General features: G+C 39.6%; 1 protein-coding gene across 5 annotated transcripts in view; it reads right to left on the bottom strand.

The window, feature by feature from the left end:
- LOC122993075 (rho GTPase-activating protein 12-like) overlaps positions 1-15469 on the bottom strand; it is a 69386-nt gene extending 53917 nt beyond the window's left edge. For 2 of the 5 annotated variants that reach the window (XM_044366935.1, XM_044366938.1), the window contains exons 1-2: positions 15175-15468; positions 4283-5048 (exon numbers count right to left, since the gene is read on the bottom strand). In XM_044366935.1, the coding sequence (XP_044222870.1) occupies positions 4283-4975 (693 nt within the window). In that variant the 5' untranslated portion in view covers positions 4976-5048; positions 15175-15468. Of the gene's footprint in view, positions 1-4282; positions 5049-15164 lie in introns of all 5 variants that reach the window. The other 3 variants (XM_044366937.1, XM_044366939.1, XM_044366936.1) reach the window with 2 other exon arrangements.
- Between the last annotated feature and the right edge of the window lie 2816 nt (positions 15470-18285).

Below are 18285 nucleotides of genomic sequence, written 5' to 3'. Positions count from 1 at the left end.
TTGTCCCTGTGATGCCTTGTACAAAGCAGTTGGGTAGTAAAAAAAGGAAACACAAACGGCCTTTCTCACAAGACAGAATGACACAGTGGGTCCTTATGAAATTGGCTAACCGCCATGCTTGTTAGCTTGGTTGCTAACAGGACAATAAGCTGGCACAGTTTTCAAAAGATGTATTATGTACCATCTTATCTCATAAATGTCTGTGAACCATTCCTCTTTTGTTAAGCAGTTTATACTCAAACAGAAGAGGGTTAAATAAAAGTAGATGACAGAACAAAGCTAATCAGCAACCGTTTGACTGTCCGGCTCTCTATTCTCTCAAACGTCTGTGCTGTCAAGGTGGCTTGCTACAGGTCAACAGCACAAATTCAAGTGTGAAAGTTCAGCTAAGTTTAATTATGCCACAGATTTGCACAGATTTACTCACCCTCCCTTGAGCACAGAATTCCACTGAAATTAGGCTAATCGATTTTAAATTCCGGTGTGACCCGGCCTTTAGGCAAACTGGGAAAATCCTCTTTTTACACTAAAATGGAGAGGAAATAACTCAGTAAAAGCCCAAATCATCCAAATCAGTCGTTCAGATCTAATAAAAATGTCTGTTTAGAGAAGAACCCATAAAGAGGAGACACAATTAGGGATGGGTATCATTAGGATTTTATCAATACTACTACTCCTACTGATAATCCTTATCAGTCCGGCTCTTTATTGATACTCTTATCAGTTCCTTGTCATTACTAATGAACTGCTTTCTAAAAAATATATACTGTATATATAATATTTTTTAAAAAGAATAAATTCAGAACAGGATTAGAAATTATTTACATTTTAAATGTAGCTAAATACTGTTTCCAGAGCAGCAACAGTACCTCTGAAAGTCACTATATAGACTCAATAATATATATCTCACTGGACACAAATCTGAAATGTCAATAAAACAAATATCATTATATTTATGATATATTATATTATCATATTCCTGACATCAATACTGAGCGAAGTTTAGAAAGGATGAAGAACATATAAATGAGTCACTATCGTTCATTCATCCTGTCCTCCTCCCTCGGCTGCTGATATGATTCACTGCCTGCAGGTACAGCTGGTAAAGAGAGGAGGGGCTGCCGGGGCTGTGGTTATGTAAAACATATCAGCGGTGGATGGGATACGGCAGGCAAAGCAGTTGAAAATAACGCTTTTCGACACGTTTATGCTTGTAGGACAGGTGTACTCTTATTGGCTTTTTACTCCGAGGGGTTTTATGGCACTTACAGTAACAAGCGTAGCTGTCGTCAACTCCAGTAAAACGTTATCTTTCACTTCACCTGGTTCAGTGTCTCAACAGTGATCTCCCTGCTCTGCTGTCCGCTGTGTGTGGTGAATCAGCTGAGTCCCACCCTCAAGTTAAACACCGAGGTGAGGCTGCAGCACGACCATAAATTACACCAATATGTAAAAATTTAGAACTGGTTACAACTCAGAACTGGGTTTCAGGGGGGCATCCCTATTTACAACTCTCCCGAACCTTCTTAAAAAGCAGCTCAGCTGTCTGAGATAATGACGAATAGATGGTGTAATCACAGTCATGCACTCCGTTCCAATTACAGTGCCAAAGAATGAGGCTTGAACAGTGGTGACTGTTGAAAGTGGAGTAACCACAAAAGTAGCGACAAAGTAGGCCTGAGTGTCAGGTCCAGTGTAGGAGATAAGAGCCTGACAAGGAGTCGCTCTGCAGACACACTCATCTTAGGCCTGACCGAGCAGCTTATCGGAGTTGAATGCTGAATGAGGTGGCAATAAGGAACAACGCCCGGAAGCTGGAAACATAAATACACACACACTGCTCTACGTTGTGCATTTATATTGCTGCTTTGGTTTCATGTTAAGTCATTCTTCTCCTGCTTTAATCAGTCACCCCCTTATTTCCTATCCTTTTAAAAATTACGCAAGAGGAAAAAAAAAAAAAAAAGGTAGATAAGATAACACATGAGAGGAGAAAAGATAAGATGAGGGGACGGGCAGGGGTGGGGGGAGGGGGGGGGGGGGCAAGGCCTGCATATTTTAATAAGTCAATAATGTAATAATGAGTCATGACTGAGCTGTTTTTACCTGCATCATGCTGTCAGGACAGAGGAAATACAAACAAGCAAGTCAGTTTCACAACACCCATTCCCTGGCTCGCTCACATGGCTTTGAAGGTTTTCACCTGCCCAAACAACAGTCAGTCACTAAAGGAATAGCATGGTGTTAACAAATTCATCACTCATCTTATTGATGAAAATGGTGCTGCACCAATATGGAGCCCTATATATTAAAGACAGAACAACACAGAGAAGGTGAATACAGATGAAAGATTTGATCCATGAGGATAATTCACAATTACATGTCCTCATATAGGAAAATATTCAACAAGGTATAATTTCACAGCTAACTGTGGTGTCCCTCAGAGTGCTTTATCACAGTTAAAAAATTAAAACCTATCATGCAGAACTTAAGCATGCTGGTTTCACAAAAAGTTCTGATATAAAAAAACAAAGCATAAACAGCATCGGGAAACTTTAAAAACTATATGATCATTTTTGACTTCAGGTACCAAACTATGGATTGTACCTTTAAGTGTTTCACATAGAGTATTAGTGCTCTTACTGTGATTAATTGCGGTCTAAAACAGATGTCACTTCAAGGACATTCATTTAGAAGAGGAACTAAACTGATGACCATAGCTATGTATCTAATTTTAACAGCCAATCAGAAATAAATACTTTCCGTTTCCGTGGAATAGAAGAGCTTCAATCATTAACTGAACAAGTACATGAGGGAGGAACACGTGTTAAAAAACACACACACATGTGATTTTGTTTTTGCTGTGATATTTGCATTTTGCTGATCAAATGACAAAGACATGAGAAAAATCACAACAGAGTTTACTTGGTAGTGAAAGCTGAACTGGTTGTCTATATAACCAAAACGAGCTTTACTACTCTGACCTTTCTTCTCCCGTTTACATTACACACAGGAAGGAAGGAGCTCCATTGTGACGTGGAACTGAATGGCCTTCATGGTGTATATGGACTTTGAAACGTTCACTTTTAGATAACCTTTCACAAACAAAGGAGTCTGTGGTTACATCAACGTGTAATGCGTCACAAATCAAACTAAAGTTTCAGTAGGTCAGTAGATTGTGTTGTCCCTGCTAAGTCAGCTTTGGGCGTGTTGAAAACGTGTCAAAGAAAAATATCATTTCAGCATCTTACTGTCTTACATTTGTTTTTCTTAACCTGTCACTTGTTTTAACACAAGATGGTTTTAAAACATCTCACCAAAGGGACTGCAGCTGAAAATGCGTCCGCTGGGTAATACTGGTACAGAAATGCTGATGTCTGTTGTCCTTAATTAGAAAAGAAGAAATATAATAACAATAATAACGTCATCTCTAGAGGGTAGTTAAATCATGGTTATAACACTTGAAAGAAGAAGGATAAGAATAGAAAGAATTGCTCTCTGGCTCTGTGAAAATGGACTATAGCAGGCAGAATTCCTCTAAAGTGGTTGACAAAAAAGTGAAAGGAGGATGACATAAGCGCACACCCAAAAACCGAAATGACATTAAAAAAATCTGCTATAAATCTTCAAAGTCAAGTGTTTTAACACAAATAACTTTGCAAAGCAACAGCGGTGTTAGAAGACTATTCTTGTTTGCCATGGTACCGTGGCAGAATTGATATTTATGACACATTAGTGCTGGTATTTAGGTCACAATTCCACAAACTGTAAAAAGCACATGTAACTTGAACACAACCTTAACTGTAATCCACCCCTTTGCGTACACAAAGAGGGGTTATACCCGGTGGCAGCGCTACACAGACCTGGTTTCTATTTTCTCACAGGCTTTTGTTCAGCAGCAGACTGAGCTAATGATCTCAGGAACAAACATCCCCTTTGACCAAGCTCGCTAGTAATCAGCTGTCTCATCCCGCTGAGGCTCGCTGTCGGAAGCTGCATTTAGCTGCTCCGCAGAAGCTTTAGAGCCTGATTGACACAACAAAAAGTTCTTCAGTCGGTGAAAAGGTCAGATCCCCTAAAAATGTAAAATACATGAAAAGGTCATGAGAGGAATAAGTAGAAACTTCTGCACAAAACGTGGAGGGACAATTCCAGCGTCACACAGGAATTCATCTACCAACAGGAAATGGTAACACCGCTAAAAGGGAATTAAAATTAGGGTCAAGTTTCAAACATATAAAACCGTTTGACAGCGATTCAATCAAATTTTCTCTGACTTTACCTGGAGATGTTCGGTGGAACTGCTGCTCAGTTCGTCTCCGGACTCGGAGTCGTTGGTGCGTCTCTCTTCACCGGCAGAGTCACAGTGTTGGGTGCTGTCCACATCCAGCGGGGCTCTGATCATGTTCGGGGATCGGGCTCGGGTGCGGGGTAGGGACCCGCCTCGGTGGGCGGGCTGGGGGGCGCCGCCGTGGACGAGGATGTCAGCCAGAGCTCGTTCGTGGTCGGTGGGAGTGCTCGGAGGGTGATGGTGGTTACTGTCCCTGCGTTGATTCGGGGGACTGAAGTGTCCAGAAGAGGCAGATTGAGCGGAGGGTGAGCGCCGGTAGCTGGACTCGTGTCTGTGAAGGTTCTCGGTCGAGGTGTTGTGGAGTCCCAGGTCTAGATTGGTTGGTTTTACCCAGAGTGCTCCGCTGCTTTGTGGGGTTGTGTTACCGGTGGCGGCAGGAGGATGTGGCAGAGGTTTAGGAGGAGGCATGAGGGCCTTGCGGACCTCTCTGACATACTGAGCAGGTACATAGATAGGTTTACTCCCCTCCTCCTTCTTCACCTGCCACCAGTCGTCGTTGGTTTTCTTGACCAGCATGTAGCATTCCCCCTGTTGGATGGTGATGAGGCGGTCTTTGGACGTGTATTCATAGTCGTACTCTACCTCGATGTAGACCTGGCCCGGGGCGATAGGCAGCTCCGCCATGATGCCTCTTACTGTCCACCAGACAGCTCACCGCAAGAGGAAGATGTTTATTAGCATGGCCTCCAGAGCAAAGCTGAGGGAACACAAACAGATTTAAAGTAAATATCAATAATAGTTCCATGTAAATACATTTCCATTTATATACTTTTCATTGTAACTTTATATTCCAAAATAATTATCGAATCTGTACCTTGATGTCTAATATGTCTACCGTTCAACTGCAATGTCCTTGGTTCAAATCTGAACAGGGACTTTCTCTACATTTCCTGACTGCTTCTCTACTTTGTTATTACATCGAGGCAAAAATGCCAAAAATTCATTTTAATAGTGTTTTCACTGTTGTGTCGCTTCCTCTAAAACACATTTCACTTTGCAGTAGGAATTTGCTTCAATATTATGCAAAGATAACAATATACATTTTTACAGACAGTTTGATATAATCTACTTTTTGAATAAGTTTTCAGGCTGTACATTAGTTTCCACTGAGAGGTTGTATTTAACTTAAATGAATTCTTTAAGGAAAACAAATTTTAACTTTACTTAACACTAGAAAAAATCCTTCAGCACTGAGAAAGTTGTGTGTTTTACATTTCTATCAGAGATGGCAGCAGTTAGATGTTTTAGATTAGATTAGATTTAGATTTCCTTTAATGGTCATTTTTATGCACTTTCACACATAAAAATGAAAAAAACGTGTTGTTTAAAAACACCAGACAAAAATAAACACAAGATACTGCAAGGGTCAATAAATAGTCAATAAATATAGTAGCTAATAATTAAATGAAGAGGTTATACTGGCCAGTGAGTCACATAAAACATTTCACTCTCCATCTGATCCAGAATGATCACATGTTCAGGTTGATAAGATAAAGAAGAACTGGGTGGATAGCGAGGGCAGCAATATAGATGGTTGCTGGTCAGCTAAAGAAATTCAAACATCATGAAGTAAAAATCAAAGGGAGAAGGTGTTTTAGTAACGGATAAGCTGCCAATTGACCTCTGGGAAGGACAATACATTGCATCAAAGATGGACTTTAAATCAAATTAAAATAATAAAATGTTTACCAAAAAAAAAAAAAAAAGATAAATGAGAATGGTGCCTCTTCCTTTTCTGTCTCTCTTACACATCACACGCTGAATCAGAAGCAAACAACCATGTCTTTCAAAACTCAGTTAACCCAATCAGAACAAATGAATGAGATACAAACTGAAGAGCTGTAATCCTCTTCAAAGGTTGTGTGCACAGTCCACTCAGAGCTTCAGAGCAGGACATCAGATTATACGGAAGGAGGGAAGACAGTAATGTGACTCGCATTGTCGTCTTCCACTACTCTTGTCTCTGTTTTTCTGTGTCTGTCTTTCTCCCTCCCTGTTCCTCTGGCTGCCGCTGACAGCTAGTCAAGCAGCGACTCAGGCATGTTGCTGCTGAGCGGAGAGATTAGTCGGATCGCGCACATAGTTTCCCGCTGAAGTCACCTATGTGTACACACACACACACATACACACACACACACATGCACACACACCATGAGGTGACGCGCCAGCACACCTTGAGCAACACGTGCTTTGAAGTGTTTCTTTTTAAACTTGAGCAATTCAAAAAAAAAAAATCCTCATAACTCAACTGACGGTGACCACAAGAATTATACAATGGAGCCAAGCCTCGGATTAAAAGGCATGTCTTATCTGTGTTGAATGTTTTATTAAAGTTATGGTTCAGCTGGTAAGCAGGAGTGTGACGGTGCAGATTGAGTTGTCATGTTCTGCCTCGGGCTACCACTGTGCATGGGCTATTTTGATAGAAAGACATGGTGTAATGTTGCTACTGATGCTGGTTAGAACTTCAGAAAAGAAATATTTCATACTTTAAGAAGTTTAAAGGAGACAAAGCATGCACATTTCCAGGTCTGTATTTATATTCTGTAATTTTTGCTGGAATATCTTTGCATGATTTACAGTTCAAAAAACTTCTTATTTATCTTATACTGACACTTTACGCAGCCCCTCAGTTCAGCATCTGTCTAAAACAGGCCGTTTTAGCTCCTGTCTCTTTAAGGCCCCCGCCCTCAATGAGCCCACTCTGTTCTGATTAGCCAACTTCAGGAAGCTGCATCTCAGAGGCTACGCTAACAAACAGCAGTAGTAGCATTTCACTGCTTTTTCTCATTCTTTACTCGAACTGGAAACTTCTCAAAGACATCCGTACATGTTTGTACATGTACATGCTACAAAACGGACAGGTGTTTGTGTGTATCCACAAATAATCGGACATCATTACTTAGAGGAAGTAAAGGTGACCTTGGCTTTCAGGGAGCATTTTTACATATGTTCACCTCAAGTTTTGGACCTTTGATCATGTTTAACATAGACATCCAACATTACAACAGTGTAAAAATCACAAAAACCATATGGTGTCCCCTTTAAGAATTGAAGGACGTGCATCTAGCCCTGTTCATTGTGTTTTGTGTTGTGATTTTAACAGCACTCAGCCCATAGACTTCACCCTGCTCTCTATGGCCATATTGGAATTGGATGTTAAGTTTTGGCATTGCATAAAAATGCCTCATATACCTCTTTGTTAGCTCTTATTTTTTAATATATATCTAGCCCCAGTGTTTGTTTTGCGTTAAAATCATAGCTAGAGATAACTGGGATGTTCATGATCTAGGAGATTAAACTTTTGCAATCATTGTAAATCACTCTAAGACCGAGTGTGAGTCTTTACTTGTGCCTTAAATGTACACTTTAACAAATAAACGTGTCAAGTCATCTAGCATCAACGAGCACACATATGAAAACTATGAAATAACTTTTAACCAAATTAGACCGACAAGAACACTATGCGTAAATCATGTAAACTTGACAAGTTTTAGCAAAAAATGAATTTAATCTGCATAGTATTTTAAAAGCCAAAAACAGCCCAAACATCTTCATTATTACTGGGACCTCAAACAAACTTCATATGTAAATGTCTGGAGTACAACATGCAGAAACAAAATCAAACTTACCGTCTATGCTGAACACTTTAGCCTCTCTAAAAATACATCTCATGTCTCCTCTAAGAAGTTTTAACCCCAGCTGAGCGACACCCTGACAAGACAGAGGTGCAGTCTGGCTGGACATCATCTTATATTGGGGTGGCAGGATATTACAGCATCAGCAGCAGTTACGTCAGGACATGACAATGACAGTCGTAATGACAATTCTGCAAAGTCATCATTGAGTAACATCCAGTGAAACATTTGTCCTATAAACATGTGAAGGTGAAGGTGTAGACATTGAGTAATCAAGTCTAGATATGTCTTTATATTCATGACTCACACATACACAAACACACACACACACACATCCACATGTCCTATGATGGACTTCTTTAATAAGAGTCGCATCCTTTTTTTCAACCCAGCGCCATTGCTGCAGATTGGGCACCAAACCGAACACACAACAAATAAATTTCACTGCCAGTTCTGTGGGTCGTGGCTGACAAAATGCTACTGGATCGGATCTATTTGGGTGGCATATTTTGCAAGCCTATTCTTATCAAGTATGAGACAAAGAAGGTGTGCACACTGCACGTGTATAAAGCCACATTACTTACGCCATTTTATTACCACTTGAATAAAGGTCAAATGATGTCATGATAGAAGTTGGCGCTGAGCAGTAGGGCCTTACTCATTAACCTGTGACCCAATTCATGTGGGTGGCCTGGCAGGAAGTGGACCACGTTTTTTCTGTTTCTATCTAATCCTCGTGCTAAAGACATGTGGACTCCAGCACACACAAAAAAAGATAAGCAACCTGACTAATGGGGTACTTTTTAAAAAAAAAAAAGGAGAGCAATGATTAAAAATATGCAAAAAATAAAATCAAAGATATACTTGGAGCCTGTTGATGAGACAGCGAGAAAGTGCAAATGAAAGAGTGTAATAAAATAATTACGTTCTTTACATCATTGAGAGCAATCAAGATAATCAATGATTAGCGCTTATTACTCACAACTGGGCGGCCATACAGCACTTTCTCTACTAGTCTGCACCAGTGACTGTACATAAATATGGACGTCATTGCAGCTCTAGGTCATAAGTCCCGCCCCCTCCATGTTAGCAGATGGGACATGAGCCAAACTAAAAAAAAAAAAACAAAGTACACGTGAAATAAATTTCTTCCCAAAGATGGTTTCTGTCATTTTAAGTAGTTCTTATCACACTGATGTTTGTCCAAGTGTTTGTTTTTAATTAGTTATTTGACGATATAAAAAGGGGGTGTGACGTCATAATTGACAGCTGTCACAGCTGCTCTCAAACCTCCGTCAGATGGCGGGAAAGCTGAGGAGGCGTGTCCCGTGGGCCGTCATCCCGCCGCTCGTCTCTACTGCGCAGACTCTGGTTTCCGAATGATGTCACACGAGCAAGATGGCAGCTCCCAGGAACAGAAGTTTGACTTTTGCATAGCGGTGGGAAGTGGAGAGGCGTCGTCCATATTTATATACATTCAGTGGTCTGCACTCACATCATCCACAGTAGGTGTGAGATTTTATCTGCGCTCTCTTCCACATCACACTATCACACTATCTAACATGATGTACTGCATATCGGAGCTCTGTGGTCGGCTCAGAGCTGCCACAGGCGCATCTTTCCTTTAGTTCTCCAATACTGGAAAATATAACTAGGAGCAGACAGTGAGCCTTTCTTTCTACACCTGCAAAGTCTGCAGTAAACATTATTCTTTGCTCTACTCTACAAGTATTATCAGCTGATGAATTAGCCCCGGTGGCTGGGGATTTCTGGGACTTACATGTCACTGTATCTGTTGCAGTGAATTTCCTGTCCCACTTGCACAACATTTCCCCTTGTTGTTTTCATTTCACTCAGTTCGATTCAATTTTATTTATACAGCGCCGAATCACAACAAAAGTCATCTCAAGGCACTCCTCTTCAATGTTCTGCCAAAGTTTTAAAGTAAATAACAGACCAGTCTGACAGCTGTGGGTTAAAAAAAATTCATTTAGACTGAAACATGTCACCTCAGGTGATGGAGTGCAACTAAAACCTTGACTGAAGTTACGCTAAAATGGAAAACTACAATACAAACGTTTTCCATGATTTTACATCTTCTATGTAACAATAAATGCAAGAAAATTTGACAGTTGTCCAACTACATTTACTTCCAGGATAAGGGTTTATCTTTGATGGTTAACTTATTCTGTACTCTAAAGCAGAAACAAAACTTTTAAATGTTAGAGCTGCAACTAACGATTATTTTCATTATCAATTCATCTGTTCAAGTTGTTCAGTCTCTAAAATGGTGACAAATGTCGATCACTGTTTCCCAAGATGCAACCTAAAATATCCAGTTTTGTCCTGACTGAGTCCGACAGTCCACAAACCAGAAAACATTCACATTTAAAGAAGCTGGAACCAGAGAATTTTGGCATTTTTTCTTAAAACAATTAAGCGATTATCAAAATAGTTCTGTTGACCGACTTCGGCCACATTCAGACTAAATCAGGCGGTGCGGCGACAACACCAGTCCTCCCGTTCATCTGAATGGGGGTTGTGTGTTTAGGCTGGGGGAATTTTGACCGCATAGGCGAGAAAGCAACTTATGGAGAAATGCAACCTGACGTCACACTGCAGTGGCCAATCACAGCCGGCGATTAGACTGCTGAGAGCTGTAAAACTCTGCCGTGAAGGAGTACAAAGACATTACTAGGAGGAGGGAGGGACATTTCTCTTCGTTTGATGACGTTAAAAGTAAAGATCGATTTTGCTGTCAGCTTCCCGACTCATTTAAAAAAAAAAAGATGAGAGAAAAATGAAAGAGAGAGAAATTAAAAATGTATTTTAAGATGCTTTCTAGACTAAAATGTGTTATACAAGTAGCCCCGCCCCCACTGAGTCTAACAACTGAGCATTAATATCAATTTATACTGTCAAAATGTCTTCTCCCTTGAAACTGTGCAAGTCTACTAACAAGACAAATATTAATTACGACTTTTTTTTTTATCACTCTTATTCTTCATACTGAATAGGATTAGCGATTGAAGTCCCTCGGGCAGTTGTCTCTCTCACTTATCCTTGCCTAGATTAAACTTCAGCATCAGCACCGCGTTTAGTAGACGGCACAGATCTTAAGAGTCCGGTCAACAAAATCAGAGGAAGGGCCTTAATTTGATGTGATGGTAGTAAGATTTACAGCAGGTTGTGGAGTGGATGGGTGGGTCTGAGGAATAAAACTATCTATGGCTACAGGACATCAAGGAAAGGCTTTTCTTAGCCGAAGCGCTGGGATTGATGGGAAGAGAGAAGAGACTTATGTGGGTCTGTTTGAACCGATATGTGGTGGAAAATCTGCCGTTGTCAGCACATGTAGGAAACACACCCTCCTATTTTCTCCCACCTCAGCGAAATAGAAAGCAACACCTCTGAAGGGGTTTTTTTTTTTTTTGACATGAGCGCAGGAAAGGTTTCCACTGAAACATGGACAAGTCGGGCTGAGTGAGACTGCTGTGCATCGGGTCTCACATGACTCTTGTTAGCAGACTGTTTCTATCCAGAGCTGGCCTGCCAGTGATTACTTTAAGTGAGTTATTTTCATCAGAGAGAGCTAATTTCTCTTCTATAATGGAGGTATTTATAGAGGAGGGAAAATAGGTTGGAGAGATGGTTATCAGTCTCACAAAGCTCAGCTTCAGTGTTCACATACTGCTGCTACATAACAACCAACATGTCAGCTTTTCAGAGAAATATAAAACAAAACACTATGATTTTTTTTTTTCCCCAGTTACTCTACATTATCCACAAATGTCAGCTTTCATTGGAAATACATTTAAGAAACAGTTCTTAAAAAAACAGTTGAAAGGGAGTACATTTACCTCCACCCAGGGTCCGAAATTAACACCCGCCAAGCGCCAAATGCAGGTAGATTTTCAGAGTAAATCTCAGAGGGCGGGTAAATGTCTGTACCAAAATAGACATGTAATAAAAATATCTGGCGTGATGGCTCAGAGGAAATTACGCAAGTTTGTCCCTTTACAGTGTAAACACGCCCATCATAGTGTTTTTTCACATGTCTGATAGTCTGAGGCGATTGAGCGCCACCCACAGACCGTCTCCAGTGCTGCTAGTTTCTTGGCACTGTTTACCGTACCGGACATCAGCTACTTGACATCGCAACTCTCCGCTAAACTGTCCTTTGCTGCCAGTCTGCTGCTGGCTACCATTAAAAAGGCAATTTATTATTGTGGCCATTTAAAAATATGAGTGGCTGGTGGATTTTTTCATCTACCAGTCCTCTCGGCAGGTGAGTCAAAAAGCTAATTTCGGACACTGACGCCGCTGTATCAGCACATAAAAGCAAAACTATCAGCATGGATAAGTGAGGAAATATGTATTTAAGCCTTGGTGCAGGCGACAGCTGTAACAGGAGGCATTATGTTTTCAGGGTGTCCATTCGTCCATCCCATTCTCATGAACGTCTACTTGGACTCAAGGATGAACTGATTAGAATTTGGTGGTCAAAGGTCAAAGGTCATAACCACTGTGACCTCACAAAACATGTTTTTAGCCATAACTCAAGAATTCATATTCTAATTGTGACACAGTTTCACACAAATGGAAAAAATGATGAAGTGATGATATTTTATGTCCAAAAGGAACAAAGGTCAACTTCACTGTGACATCATGTGACACTGTAACACCTTTGTGGCCTTTATTCGACACCATGACTCAGGAACAGAAGGGACTGGAGATTGTGATCATATTTCACGTTTGCTCAGATGCTGATCTGGTGACACTAATCTTGGGTGTCCACCTTCACACCGTGGTGATTGTTTGGATCTTCTGTGCTACCAAGTTGAAGATGTGTGAAGCATCCATGTTGTTGAATTTGTAGCTTCTTGGCAGCAACATCCATATCTGAAACTTTGTCTATTGTCACAGCTACAACTTGTTCTATCAGAATCAGCTTTATTGGCCAAATATGTGAACACATACAAAGAAAATACACTTAATACTTTTTATTAAATCCCTTCAAAGTCTTCACTACAAATATTACATGAGTCTGGACAGACATGGATGTTTTTTGTTTTTGTGGTTTGAGTGAACAAAACAACCCTTAACCATGAGAAACTGATTCCACTGGTTGTAACATCAGGAACAAGCTAAAAACAGTCAAATAGTGCACTGTGACCTTCACACGTGGTCACACCAAATATAGGTTCCTGTTCCCCTGAACTGCTTAGATTCAGCACAGGCTGCTCCAGTTAACACCTCTCACCAAGACTTTCCTCGAAACTCAGCTCCCCGGGGTCTCATACGACTGTTATAACCACAATCTGTCACACTTCAACAAACCTCAGCCAGCTGCAGCTCATCTAATGTGAGCATCTTCAGAGTTCACACAGCATAGATAAAACACAAAAAAAAGTAAATGCTTTGATGTAGGCAGGTTTCCCACAATATAAACAAGAGCGGGGACTTCAGGTGAACAAAGTCATCTGAGTATGATATAATCTTCCTCCCATGTTCCTGTGCAGGAACCACTCAGTAAATACTTCACCTCAGTTACAAGTAAATAAACCAGTTCACACGGGCATCACAACTGTCTGTAGCCAAAGAAAGTCTATGATTTATGGTGTTCAAACAATTTGGTGATTAGCTCATTGACAGAGAATCAGTTTTAGAGCTATAGCTAACCACAAAAGTACAAATGTTTTTTTGATGAACTGACTAATTGTTTATAAAATGTTTATAAAATGTCACAAAATCTTCAACTGGCTTGATTTCTCCGACCAAAAGTCCAAAACAGAAATTTGTTCCATTTACAACAGAAAAATCCTCACATCTTTTAAAGCAAACATCTTGCACTTTTATTTGATCAATTAACAAAATTGTTGACAACTAATCCTCTCAGCACTGATCAATTTGTCATTTCAGACATAAGTATAATGATGTTATCAATTGCAAGTAATTGTTGTTGATATTCTCCAATTAAACGATTAAAAACTGAATACTTTTAGTCATTATATGACATCACTTTGGGCTGTAACAACTTCTAGGGCTGCAACTAGTGATTATTTTCATGATCAATTAATCTGTTGATTATCTTCTCAATTAATCGATTTTTTTATTTTTTATTTTTTATATTATTATTTGGACTATAAAATGTCAAAAGAATGTGAAAAATGTCCATCACAGTTTCCCAAAGCCCAAGATGCAACCTAAAATGTCTTGTTTTGTCCCGCCCAGCAGTTCACAACCCAAAAATATTCAGTTTACAATCATAGAGGACTAAAGAAACCAGAACATATTCACATTTAAGAAACTAATCCAGAGAATTTCAGCATTTTTTCTTTCAAAAAGAAATGTCTCAAAATGATTAATCGATTATAAAAAAAATACATACAGAATAATTTTCTATAGATCAACTAATTGATTAATTGACTAATTGTTGCAGCTCTAATAACTTTTGATGGACGTTGTTATTATTGTTTATGTTATAGGCAAAATGATATACAATAACATAACACAAATCAATAATGAATCGACCAGACTCGCTGTGATTTATTTTCCACTTTTCACTGCTCTTAGTCTCAATTTAGAAAAGGAGAACATTTGAAATCTAATCTTCACCTTGAATATCGTCATTTATCACATTCAAAAGTTTAAATTATAGGTCACCTGCTTTCCTCAACAAGCTCTGTGAGCTGCAATAACAAACAACTGCTGCATCATGACAGGTTCATTTCACTGGTGACAGCTAGTGAAGTTCAAACACAACCCAAATTTCACCATTTATGCCTAAATTAGCGAGATACCAGCATAACATCAACTTCATAGTACCAGCAGAGTCACCTTGTAACGCGTTATGGGAGTTTTTAATTTATACGTTACCCTTGGATGACATTTGGCTTATTCCTGAAGGGATTAACTTTCAGTTCCTGATATTTGTACAGCATTCATCTCAACTTCACAACTATGGGGGCACTTCGGTGCAATTTCTAGTGAGGATATACAAGATTTAACTTATCTTTAATTTATATCCACGTTTTGTAATCTAGCCGTGAAGTTACACCTCCTCGCTGGGCGTGTGTCTTGGGTTTCCAGGAGCTAATTTGTCGCTAACGTTAGCTTGCTAATTAGCTTTCTGGCTACATATTCCTGGTGTCCCGTAGTCAAAAGATCCGCACCTTAACGTACCTTCTCCGCTGGTGTCAGACAGTCCTTCGGAGACGATAAAACACACTCCAGCGGTCCCGGCTGACGTTTAATTCCCCGTAAACTTTCCTGTCGACCGACCACCAAAGTAGTTCTTCACTTGTCAGGTTTTTGAGACGGCAGCGCTCCCGTCCTGCTCTGTCCCGGCCGGTGTAATCCGCAGCAGCGCGGTGCTCGCTCCCGTTGACTCCTGCCTGCTCTGCCAACTTTGGCAACTACCTTCAAGATCGTATATTTGTAAGACGAACCACTCTGCTGCTTTTTCCCCTCCCGCACCCGCCCGATCTGTGGACACCTCGGGTAAACACTGGTGTTACCATGGTGACCAATGTAGTACAGAGGCACTGCCGGCACCGATGTTTCGAGCGAATAATAAATGTCGCTTCATTTGACTTTTAAGACAACAGTTTGTTTCTGTGACGAGTAATGTATAGTATAAGCAGTGGTGGAAACTAACTAAGTACATTCAATCAACTACTGTACAATTTTGAGGTACTTGTACTTTATTTGAGTATTTCCATTACATTTCAGGGGGAAATATTGTACTTTCTACTCCATTTCTACATTAAGTTGATAGATTTTGTTAATTTTCAGACGAAGATTTGACATAAAGTAATATATTTTGGTATTCTAACTGTTGTTTAATTGTTCTTTTCTTTTTTTATTTGATATGCACTTTGAGCTGCATTAATGTGTGGAAGATGCAACATGAATAAACTGTATTATTATTATTATTATTATAATTTAAAAAAACATATGATACAAGTATATAATTATAATTAATAAGATATGATAGTCAAAGTATCTAAAATTGACAACACTGAAACGCTCTTACATATATTTGTTAGTGATGAAAACAAACAATGTAATATACTAAAATGTTATATAGTCTAAACTGTAGTCTAAATATTTATATAAACTATTTAGATTACAGTATTTACTACTTTTACTTAAGTAAAGAATCTGAATACTTCTTTCACCACTTCTAAATTTCATTAGCATTTCCATTAACAGTAATTTAAAAAAAGTACCACGTTTCGATGAGCGAAAATATGTTCAGAGTGAGGACTCTCGTCTAATTTGTACTCTATGGTCGGAGCCCTCAGGTGTTCAGGGTGCAAACAGGCAGTAAGCGCCACCTGGTGGTGATCACACGGAACTACAACTAGATAGCTGTGAGTAGGTGTTGTTCCTGATAGGAGGGAAGCTTGAGTTATAGGACAGGTTCTCCATTTTTTCAAGTCTGTCTTAAAACAACAATCAGGTGCCAAAATGAACATTGAAACAGGTTTTTCTTGCTGTAATGATTCCTCTGGTTCATACGGTCCATTAGAAGATCCCTTCATGATGCACTTACAATGTAAGTGATGGGGGGCAAAATCCACAGTCCTCCTCCTGTGCAAAAATGAAGCTTCAGTGTCCAAATGAATCAAATCAAGTAGATATCTTTCAATGCTGCAGTCTTTTTAGTGCCAAAGTCCCTCTTTTTGTTACTATACTCCCACCGCAGCTCAACAGGGAAACACTGTCAGAGGAAACACAAAGAGGGAATGTGATGCTAAAAAGACTATAAATGTGGCAGATATCCACTTGATATGACTAAGTCAGACTGCTGAAGCCTCATATAAGCTTCAGATAAATACATTTTTGCACAAAATGACTAAATTACGCCTGCTTCAGTACAACTGGATGCAGACTCATAACTCCTCTTACATTAACATTTCAAATGTTTGTTGTTTGTCATATTGTGGTGCACTTCTGCCAACTGTTGTAAGACTAAAGCAGTGATGCAGGTTTGCAGAACATTAGGTGCTTGTGAGTCTTCAGCTCACAATATCCTCAATCTCTTCCCTAATGAGAAGAGAAATCTCTTCTTGTATCAACTGTAACAGGTGGAGAAACAGACTATTTTTAGGGGTGGTTATCTAACTTTATTAGACTGTCATATTAGAGAGAGTCAACTGTAGTGTTTCAGGTTTTCAGATACCCATCCAGCAATAACTGCATGGTCAGACACCTGTTTCAACTATAGCAGTCTGACCAGAGAGAATATCAGGCCTATATGAAAATTCATGACGTGACGTAACATTTGATAAAAAGTCAAGCTCATATCATCATTGTTATATACCATCATTGACCAAATTTGCATTTTAAAATGTTTCATGGTCTGGCCCCTCCTCCGCTCAATGAATTCATTAAACAAAATCAAACTCATCTACCAGAGGGGATTGTAAAAAAAACCACATAGAAAAAGGACCTTTGGGCTTTCAGCCTTTTCCTAACGAGCAGCACATAACTGGAACATTTCACCCATCACAGCTCTCAACTCTTTCTCCAAATCTATAAAACTCTGGTTACTGGATAATCAAACATGCTGTCATAATCTGGAGTAGTGGTTATTGTTTTACTATTTTTCTGTGCTCTTGTATGTTTTCTTTTAATGTTTCTTATATGCCATCAACCTGCCAGGAAGTGCAGATGAAAATTAAGTCTAAATCTGGAATATTTACACAACGGACCCAAGTGCTCATGTTCATTAATGTGTATAGTCCCTTCCTCAATAAATAACCAGTAAACACAGGATACTCCCACACAAACATTAGGGGGAAACTCACCATGACAGTCTCAGGTGTCCGCTATCTGCATGGACACCAGCATTAAACTGCTGGGCGGATTAATAGTCTGCTGTGCTGTAGCAGGTGGGCAAACATTTTATAACTCCAGGCAGATGAAAATATGTTTCAAAATGCAACCTGTTGCTAGGTAACATGTAATAAATAAATAAATAAATAACTAATGTTTGCACTTTTCCCCTAAGATTTGTAAAGGGATTGCTATGCGAGTGCTGACGTCACAAATGGGGCCACTTCCACCAGAATGAGACGTTGGTTGCCTTGGTAACGAGGTAATGAGTTAGTGCAGCTAGTAAGAGTGAAGTCAAACATAAAAAACCTTCACGATGGTCACTTGACAATGTATAAAATTTCCAAATTCTGTACTGTGACTCCTTATTGGTACAGACTAAAATTATTCATTATAGAGTTCAGTTTTTGTTTTAACAGCATTAAGTTTTGACCCTGATGAACCAATAAC

The sequence above is a fragment of the Thunnus albacares genome, chromosome 12 (assembly GCF_914725855.1).
Source record: "Thunnus albacares chromosome 12, fThuAlb1.1, whole genome shotgun sequence".
Classification (NCBI taxonomy): Eukaryota; Metazoa; Chordata; class Actinopteri; order Scombriformes; family Scombridae; genus Thunnus; species Thunnus albacares.
This window is presented reverse-complemented; position numbering and strand designations above follow the sequence as displayed.